Raw genomic sequence first — 10,321 nt, 5'->3', positions numbered from 1 at the left:
GGACAGGCTGGCAGCCTGTCACAGAGAACCACACACACTCACATTCACAGCTGGGGGCAATTTATGGTCACCAGTTAACCTCACATGCATGTTTTTGGACTGTGGGAGGAAACTGGAGTAACCGGAGGAAACCCATGAACACATGGGGAGAACATGCAAACTCCACACAGAAAGACCTGGCCAATATTGGAACTGGGACATTCTCGCTGTGAGACAAGAGCTTTTACTACTGCAACATCAACCGTGTGGCCCAAAAGATGTTTATACACATTTATACGTAATTTTCTTATTGGTATGTATGACGTTGTCGTCCTTTTTTCATCCATATTTATCACTAGTATTTAATTTGTATCTTTAATTCTATTTTAAAAAAACATAATTTTTAAAAAATATTTCTATGTGTTTGTATGTATATCATCTTTAGTGTGTTTCCTTTTTTATTATTCTATCAGCGCCACCTGCCGTACATGTCCACTGGGTGTCGCTGTGGATCTTCGGGTAGCTCGCGCTGCCCCTCCCCGCCGAGAGAAGAAGGAGTTAGCCTAGCATGGTGGGTTTGATGGAGGCTGAGCGGGGGGCGGACAACCACGATGGAGCAGCACCGAGAGGACGCGGCGTAGCTTCACCTCGAACCCGGGATGCCCTGTGACTCTGTCGGTGTGGACACAGTAACCGAGGACGGAGAGAAACGCCGGGATATGCAGTGAGTTGAAAACAGTGAATCCCGCTCAAAGTCCAAGCCGCCGGGCCCTCCACGGCTAACCTAGCCACTTAGCTCGGTACCCGCCTCTAATCTGGACACCTGACAGCCCTGTAAAGGCTTCATTCACTGTCGAGGGGCGTTTAGAGCACCACGTGTTGCTGTTTTTAATACCGCCACTGTCACGGTGGATGTTCGCATGTGTTTTGGGGAAATATTTGCATTTTCCTTGCATTGCTCGGCAGTTAGCGCCTGTGAGGATGCTGAGTAGAGGAGTTTGTGTGTGTGTGTGTGTGTGTGTGTGTGTGTGTGTGTGTGTGTGTGTGTGTGTGTGTGTGTGTGTGTGTGTGTGTGTGTGTGTGTGTGTGTGTGTGTGTGTGTGTGTGTGTGTGTGACAGATTTAGATGAAACTGCCAGTGTCGCAGTTTGTTCTGCTTGTCCTCATCACCACAGTGCTTCAGGTGATGTGCAGGTGTGGCCTCTTGACTGACCCCCTGGCTCTCCTTTTCAGGTCATGAAGCGAGTTCGCACTGAGCAGATCCAGTATGCTGTGACTCAGTACCTGAAGAGGAGGCAGTATGTGGACACTGATGGCTCCCTGAAGGGAGCCAAGCTCTTCCAGTCCCCTGAAGAGATGGCCGCCAGCCTCACAGGTGAGCAGACTGCACAAGAAGGATTTAGGCCCCGTTTACACGGCAACATTTTTAAAATGATGCCCGTTTCCAGGGAAAAAGCAGAAACACTGAAAACTATGTAGTTGGCATGCCAGGCCTCTAGTTGGAACTATTGGTTGGTTTTGTAATGAAGTCATATGCGCCTAAAACAAGACACATGCATACATTTGGGGGAAAATGTGACTTTGGTTTTGTTCATACAAACACCGAAAACAAAATTGAACTCTTGATTTTCACTTAAACTTTGTTGTGCAAACGGCATCGGTCGTGTATTTGAAAATCAGTCTTTTGCAGGAATCATCATCTTCAGTTTCATGATTCGAGCCAATTTTATTCATTGCTTGTTCGTTTTGAATCACATTTGATCAGTCTCATCGCATTTTAATTTAGTCAACTAAAAGTTAATCATTTGGTCTCCATCTTGGAATACAAGAACTATTTTAGTCATTTTTAGTAGTTTATACCAAACTGTAAATAAAGTTTTTGTGAATCTTATCTCACTTATTTTATTTCATCCTTCTGGTAACAAAAAAGAAAAACATAGTTCCTGACTTCTGTCTTTGCAGAAAGCTCTGTTGTAATGATGGTAACAGTTTAAAGAATACCTAACATACACTCCCAATCCTCCCTGTCATTAAGCAACTCATGTGTACTGTTTGGATCACCTCTCTACTTGCAGCTCAGATCCACTGCTAACTGGTGCAAACTCAGGATTTTATCAGTAAACCCATTTGAAATAAGCTGCATGCAGTTCAGGAAAGGTGATATTTCACTTGCACTCAGATGAGCGTCTCTCTGTTGTCTGTCTCCTCTCCCACTGAGCAGTGCAGACCGAGTCGGGTTGTCCCAACGTGGTCTCTGCTGCGCCCTGCCAGTCTGATCCACAGCAGTACGAGACTCAGTTCTCCCGGCTGCGGTCCTTTCTCTCAGGTATGACACCCACAGTTTCTCTGCTCGTTGAACTGATTTTATTTCCAAAGGAGTGTGGCGTACTGTTACCAGAGACACAGCAGTGTGAGAATACCATAACCCTTACAACATAAAGGCAGCATTGCTAATCTTGCATTTTAATATTGTCGTAGAATTTGCCTCTTATGTATGTTTTTATAATGTTTTGCCAACCGTATGTTTTATTGTTTTTGTGTGGGATCCTCTCAGAGATGTCATTTATAATATTAAAAAAAGAAAATGCATAAATACTAGAGATGCACGATATCACCACAACGTCGGCAGGTTCTAAATTTCACTGTGGGATTGCATGAATTGCGCATATTTTCATAAATTCCCGCAAATCTGTCTTTCATATTGCGGGAAATTCTTGCACACAGGGCTGTGTGAGTGAGTGCGCGCGCGTAGTCCACCTGCTGCAGAAAAGCCCCCCCCCACAATTTCACCCTGGAAACACTATGTAAAACCGTCCGCAACTCCACTTTTAGTGGCGACTGTGAGTGTGGTTAGATTTTTACATTTTTGATGCAGCTGAGAGAGAAATGAGCACGCAAGGCCGTCAGGGTATAATATAGAAAGCTGTCATCATATGATGGCCGTCTGGTACTTGTCCACAGGGGGGATTTTCTCTTGCGTGGAAATGCTTCGCATCTGAAGAGGCTTTCTTTCAAACGCAACACTAGCATCTACACTAGGGGTCACCAGGTCGCCCCCAAGGACCACATGAGTCGCCCGCAAGCCTGTTCTAGAAATAACACAACTCACGAGTGAGTTGTGTCTAAAATGTAATTTTATTCTGTTGCTAATCTTTTTTAATCAGACTTGCATGCATATAAATTTAGAAATGACTATCTTAAAAATAGAATAATTAAAAATATGTTTCATAAACAGGGATCTAAACTTCATGTAAAATAAATTATGAGTTTAGATCCGTGGTGCGCTGTGTGGACGAACAACATTGACGAAGGTCCTTCACTTCCTCTTCACTGTCACAGACGGCAGCAATTATTCACTTAACATTAAAGAATCAGGAACTACGCAACAACTGAATGACCCTGAAGCCACACCGCTCACGGTTCTAAAAACCTTGAACCACTGCATATATGTATATGCACTGGTTAAATAATAATATACCCTGAGATTAATAGAAATAAAGTGTTGAATATTGATATTATCTATTTCCCACCTCAATAAGTCATTGTTGATAATTGTTGTGTGAAACTATTAATATGATCAGTGTCTTCACATAGTTTAACACACTCTGAAATCACAAAATTGCTCAGTTTGCCTATAGTTAGACATCATTTTTATTGATACTCATCTGTTAGCCCTTTCGCATGACTCGGTACCTATGAAGTCTCCCTGTTTCAAAAAGGTTGGTGACCCCTGGTCTACACTCTCCCCTGGGAACAAACTCGCTGTGTGCTGCTCCACTCTCCAGCTCGCTGTTACTGCATATCAGTCACACTTTAATCATGTGGCATCGCTGGTTTGTGAGCCCTGAGACTCTTTAGCACATAACACGGCTCGTGTTGCACCTGAATGTATTGTCTCAGGGGCTGTCTGCTCCTGTTGGCTGCTGAGTTAAAACCAAACCAAGAGGTAAAAACTTTGTCTTTTAATACTAAAACAGTTCAGCTAAATGTTTTTCTGAAAACGTTTCAGGTGAAAAATGAATCCTCGTTTTGGTTCCACTAAGACCTTCCACAAAAGTTTCAATATACACCTTATTTGCATAAAGTTGACTGGACTCAATATTATGCAAATCAGCTCCGGGGCAACGGCGCCGCACGGCACCCAGCATGCAACTCGGTGCGTTGTATGTTGACAATGAATGGAAAGCAGAAAATTGACAAATCCTGTAGACGCATGATTTTGATGTGCCAACGCACTTGTTGACTCCGGATTGTATCGATATTGGCATCGGTAATTGACGATGTTTTGTTTTCAAAATATCGGCACATATCCAATATCGTGCATTGCTAGTAAACACAGTAAATGACTTTAAAGACGAGTCTCCTTCCACTTTGCTTTGCCAGATTCTTTGGCTATTTGTTGGCCGTGTGAAACCTTGTGATTGTCTCCTGCAAACAGAGGCAGATGTTTCCTGGGCGAAGGAGGTGAGCTGCATCCTCTACCCCCTCTTCATCTACCTCCATCTGGACATGGTGCGCTGCGGCCTGAAGGGGGCGGTCGATGGTTTTTACAGTCGTTTCCACGGTGCCTTTCTTCAGGACAGCGAGCAGCGGGCCACCATTGAGCAGCTGCGCCACGTTCTCACTGCTCAGGACGTGTCAGCCAACCCCCGGCTGAGTGCGTTCCTGGAACACAAGTACGTGGTTTACCTGACGGAGCCGGCCTACAACTACCTGCTGCGCTACCTGCAGAGCGAGGACAACAGCGCCCTCTGCAGGACGCTCAGCTCACACCTACAGCTGGAGGTCCCCGCCCTGAGACGAACCGACTACCAGCTCTACGGAGTAGCCGGGGGGCCAACCACCGCCCCCAACTCCACCTCCTCCTCCTGGGCGGGTGTGGATGGGATGGACGGCAGGGAGGGGGTAGAGGTCCCGGCGGTGATTCCGCAGAGCGAGGCAGCACTGGACGCTCTGCAGGACTGCATCAAGAAAGTGCGAGAGGGCCCCCCCTCGCTCACCACCGTCTGTTTCTACGCCTTCCACCACACGGAGCAGATGCTGAACACGGCTGAGGTCTCCGCTGACAGCCGCCTGCTCGCCGCCGGCTTCGACAGCTCCACGGTGAAGCTGTGGAGCCTCCGAGCCAGAAAACTGAAGGCCAGGCCGCATCAGGCCGATGTGTCACGTATCCGCCTGGCGTGTGACGTGCTGGAGGAGGAGGTGGGTATCTTCTTCAAGAGGTTTATTATAAACCATAAAGATTTTTAATAATTACATGGCAAATCATAAAAAAAAAATCTATTCACTCCAGTGTTTAAAATGAAGATCATAAACTTCACTGATGCAGCTTTGTACTGTGGGTTTCAGATTTATCTGCAACGACTACAGTTCCCAGAGGTGTAAATATTTGAGGATGTCTGACAGGAGCTTTAAGCAGAGGAGTGATGAATAAAACCACACATACATGCACACAGAGAACAATATGCTATAAACCTTAACAGAATTGAGAGTAGCCGGCATTCGTATGGATAGATGAGGAATTGGATTCTTTTAGCGATGAACCTCAACCTTAATAGTATTGACTATAAGACTGGGAGTATTAAAAAAATAATAATAATAATTTCTTTAATAATTAATTAAAGAAAGTCATTTTAAGGAAATGACTTTCTTGTGTTTGGGACGAACATCAGAGTTGGGAGAGTGATAAAAGCCGTCTTTGCTGTGTTTTCTCTCAGGTGGACGAAGAGGACGGCTCAGGCAGTGAGATCAAGACCCTGCGAGGTCACAGCGGCCCCGTGTTTCGCACCGCCTTCCTCACAGACAGCTCAGGCCTGCTGTCCTGCTCCGAGGACACCACCATTCGCTACTGGGACATGGGCAGCTTCACCAACACCACACTGTACCGCGGCCACGCCTACCCGGTGTGGGACGTGGACGTCAGCCCCTGCAGCCTCTACTTCGCCAGCGGCTCGCACGACCGCACCGCGCGCCTCTGGACGTTCTCCCGCACCTACCCGCTGCGGCTCTACGCTGGCCACCTCTCTGACGTGGACTGCGTCAAATTCCACCCCAATTCCAACTACCTGGCCACCGGGTCCACGGACAAGACCGTGCGCCTGTGGAGCACCCAGCAGGGGGCGTCAGTGCGCCTCTTCACGGGCCACCGCGGCCCCGTGCTCTCGCTGGCCTTCTCGCCTAACGGGAAGTACCTGGCGTCGGCCGGCGAGGACCAGCGTGTCAAGCTGTGGGACTTGGCGTCGGGGACTCTGTTCAAAGACCTTCGGGGACACACGGACAGCGTCAGCAGCCTGTCCTTCAGCCCGGACAGCTGCCTGGTGGCGTCCTCCTCCATGGACAACTCTGTGCGGGTGTGGGACATCCGCAGCTCGCACGGTGGGACGCCGGCCGATGGCTCGTCCAGCGAGCTGGTGGGCCTGTACACCGGGAACACCAGCAATGTTCTCAACGTCCAGTTCATGGCCTGCAACCTTCTGCTGGTGACCGGCAGCGCTCAGGAGAAGGCGGAGCAGTAACCCCGCTTCACTGTGCCCACTTGCTTCTTCCTTTTCCTTTTTTTTCCCTTGTCTCATAAGTTCAAAAAGCAGCGCTGGCTCGTTATTCAGACAGAATTGCCATCAAGTCCATTTCTCATGTGAAGACAATAGTCAGCAAACGTCACTTTTACCCAGAGAAAGTGTCTCTTCCGACTGGAGGAAGCACAGAAATGGTGAAGCGTGATGAAGCAGGATGAGCGCTGCGGTTTATAAAGTGTAAGGGAGCGCTGAGCAGCAGGTTGAATTCCTCTTACAGTGAAGAAATAACACATTTTATTTAAAGATGTAAAGGAGACTTTAAAAAAAAAAAAAAAAAAGGACAGGCCCTGAATGGGTGAAGGCTTGTTGTTCTTCTGCACTTTGAAAACTCCATGCTTTATTTCTCAGCCGCTCTTTCTTCTGTTCTGCGTCTTTCGTCTGCTCCGTCACGCCGCCGGCCTTCCACTTCAGCCTCAATATGAGCACTTTTGATTTCATTTGGAGTAAAAGGGACATGGGCTCAGGAAGCCAAACGTGGGCGCTCATTACCGATATTTCTTTCTTTTTTTTCTCTTTTTTTAAATTAAAGACGACCGTCATGATTCCCATCAGTCTTTTTGGTAGGTGAACTTTACTTGAGGACTTTGTCACAGAGATCCGTTTCCCCTCTCAGTGAAGTGGATCTGTGGAGAAACCTGACCCGATGGACTCCAACGTGAAGAAGTTAGTAACTTTCAAAGTTCATTCACACAGAAGTGCATTCATCCGAGTCGCCTCATCACTGCCAAACTTCAGCCCCAGAGTCCCAAATCTCCGGTGTTTCTCATCAGTTCAGTAAAGTTAATGCTCCACAGTCGTACCTGTGGAAAAAGGCTCAAGCACTCTCCTGTGGAACTCTGATTTGCTGGAGCCCTGGCTGGGTTAGATTAGTTCTGTTAAAGACTTTTGTCTTTTCTAAAAGAAAGCATGTCGAGAGTGTGCAGAAAAGCTTCCGTGTCCGTGTGGAAGCTGAGAGGCTCTTTCAGTATTAAACTCGTCACAGTTTAATATTCGGGACGTTTTTCTGTGTCAGTAACTGTGCAATGCTTAAAAAGTGTAAATATATTTTTGTAATATTTGGCTGAAGTAGGGCTTAAAAACAAAGAGTTCATCTTCCTGGATGGTTTCCTACCGAGTCTGGCTGTTTGATTTCCAGTCTGGAAGTTTAGATTGTTTTGTTTTTGTTTTTTTTAATCACTGTTGAAGTTTTGTTTCTTTCTGTTTCCGAGGCCAAAATAAATAACAGAATTTATTTGAACTCCACGTATTTTGTATTTGTTGTCAAACGCATTTGTTTCAGGTGATAATTTCCCTTCTTCTGTTTTATGGTTTTTGATTGAGACAAAGATGAAGTGGAGGATAAAACATTTCTTTACAACTGGATGTAATTATAACAATATTACTTTCTGTTCCTACAACGTAAAGATAAAAAGTTTAAGTTTGTACAAGTACAATAGCAACTAGGACATATGGATTTGATCATATTGAGGACAGAAAAGGTCAATAAGTTTTCTGTGCAGCTTTTTATACTTGTGCAACAAAACGTATGCAAAGTATATAAAAACAAGATTTTATTCACATAGAATCTTAATCACAAAAGGGAATATATTTCTTTATATTTGCACAAAAGAATAATACAACAGAATTAAAAGATGATGTAACCAAACTGCAGGAGAGGATAGAAGCCTAATGATAAACAATAACTTAATGAAAATATAAATGAAGGAACAACCAGCAGTGAAAACAAAGAAGTTAAAAACAATCAACATAATGGAGTTGTTTAAATACTATTTGGACAACACATTTAAATCATTCAACCTTAAAGATGCCAAAGTGGGAAGCATTTTATTTGACTAGTCCGGAGTTGGAGAAGTTGATGCTTTGAGGTACGACAAAGTGGAAACTGAAAGTCTTGGTTCCTCGTTGGCGGCGGAGTGAACTAATGATGACAGAAATAAAATCTTGTGAAAGGTATCTGGAAGGTCTTGTTTATTATTGAAGAGTTAATACATAAATATGCATGCTTATAAAGTATTAATAGATCAAATTGGTAAAAGTTTGATATCGTAAACGATGCCGTTTCGGTTCTCGTGTCGCTGAACCAGAGGAGACGACGGCTACTGCTGCTGTCTGCAGGACATGAATGAATGAATTTAACCAGGAAGTCAGCCATTGTTTTTTACTGTGGAGGAGGAGATGTCAAATGTGGCGTCTTGTTTTACTTGTTCTGTGTTACTTACTTGTTGAGTTCACCCCCCTCTGTCACTCTGATAGTTGTGACATTTTTCTTTGCCTTTCCATGGAGGTGACGGCAGAAGTAAGGGAGAAGGTGTCCTACAATTCTGAAAATGGTGAGAAAATAACCAGACGCATCTAATTTGGAAGGTGTTGAAGATGGTGGACGGGCAGAGGATGCTGCTCAGCTCGATCACGCAGCGGGATTCTCTCTGGTTTTGGTCTGATTAAAGGTCACCAGCATTTTGACTGTAACAAATCTACACATCTGCTCACACGCTGCTGTGTAATGTGAACTCACACTCGGCTATGACAGGAATCCAGTGACGGGTCGGCAGGAATGTGGCTGTCACACCTGGCGGCCTGGCGTCTGACAGCAGAGGCGAAGCAGGAACGCCTCAAAGCCATCGAGAAGAGCTCCGAGACGTGCAACCATCCTCGGGGACCATGGACCAGGACTGAGACAACAGGCCTCTGAGCACAAACTACATCTACGTGTTGTAGATCATTTTAGATCTTGTCTACCTCGTTCATCTTTGTGTCTTCAAGCCTCGATTTGTCGATTTTGGAAAAAACATGTAAAGACATTAAAATTAGGGCATTTTCAGTGGCTGGTGTAGCATTGTGTAATCTGAGGTTAATTATACAGTATGTTGGAATATTAGGGGAGAAATCGCTGCCAGAGTATGTCAGAAAGACATAAAACAGAAGCTGAGGTTGAAGTTGTGTTTGAATTGTGTGTGCAGGGGAGAAACTTGTGGCGTGACCCTCAGAAAATCTGGTTAATGTTTTTTATCAAAGGGTTTTTCAATCATGTTTAAAGAAGTTAGCTGATTGTACACAAGAATTCAGGCTGTCAAACACGTTTTAGTTGAGTTGCCACATACAGAACAATTTCAGCTTGAGTGGGCTGGACTGGTAAAATAGTGCCATAATAACCTTTATATTTAAGTTTTTTTTCTTTGTTGTGTCCAAGAGTATATGTGATTAAAAAAAAGTCTATAGTTTCACAAAAAATGGATAATTGCTATAGAAAATGACTACAATGTCAACATAAATCCAATATTAATAGATCATTGTGGTGGAAAATACAGTGAAATGTCTTCAATAACTGTTGTATTCTGCATGTTTTTACAAACCCACCCTGACAGTACGGCTTTGGGACTAACACTAGTTTTCGAGCCTTCACGGCAGCATTACTGATATCTCAGCTCGGTCTCAGTGTTGTGTCGAGTCTGCTACTCTGAAGATATTTGTTCAAAAATCTTTGATTTCTTTGTGATTTTTACAATTTCCTTGGTGGTTTGGCTGGATTGGAGGCTCTTGTAGGCAGGTTTTAGCCTACAGGCCTCATGTTTGACAGTCTGCCTATAATCAGTTATCATTATAGTACAGATCTTTTTAACTTAGGAAAGAAGAAAAATTGGTATATGTTAAGACCTGTCGTACCAAACCTACCCATACGTCAACAAGTCCCTAATTTTCAAGAACTTTGAGAAGACATAAACCAAATAATGAAACGCATACGTTACAGCAGATATTGTGGAGTGAGAC

At 44.6% G+C, this 10,321-nt stretch overlaps 1 protein-coding gene across 2 annotated transcripts; it reads left to right on the top strand.

Moving 5' to 3' along the window:
* Nucleotides 1-520: 520 nt before the first annotated feature.
* On the top strand, nt 521-8,504 carry taf5l (TAF5-like RNA polymerase II, p300/CBP-associated factor (PCAF)-associated factor). 2 transcript variants are annotated; one of them, XM_080462758.1, is made up of 5 exons: nt 521-703; nt 1,212-1,353; nt 2,200-2,304; nt 4,417-5,180; nt 5,696-8,504. In XM_080462758.1, the coding sequence occupies exons 2-5, from the start codon at nt 1,215-1,217 to the stop codon at nt 6,491-6,493; spliced, it is 1,806 nt and encodes a 601-aa protein (XP_080318884.1). In that variant the 5' UTR covers nt 521-703; nt 1,212-1,214; the 3' UTR covers nt 6,494-8,504. The 2 variants fall into 2 exon arrangements, with proteins under 2 accessions (XP_080318884.1, XP_080318885.1); XM_080462759.1 differs by having other exon boundaries at nt 524-717; nt 5,696-7,794.
* Nucleotides 8,505-10,321: the final 1,817 nt, after the last annotated feature.

Source organism: Lipophrys pholis (genome assembly GCF_963383615.2).
Source record: "Lipophrys pholis genome assembly, chromosome: 5".
In the NCBI taxonomy this organism is placed as follows: Eukaryota; Metazoa; Chordata; class Actinopteri; order Blenniiformes; family Blenniidae; genus Lipophrys; species Lipophrys pholis.
This window is presented reverse-complemented; position numbering and strand designations above follow the sequence as displayed.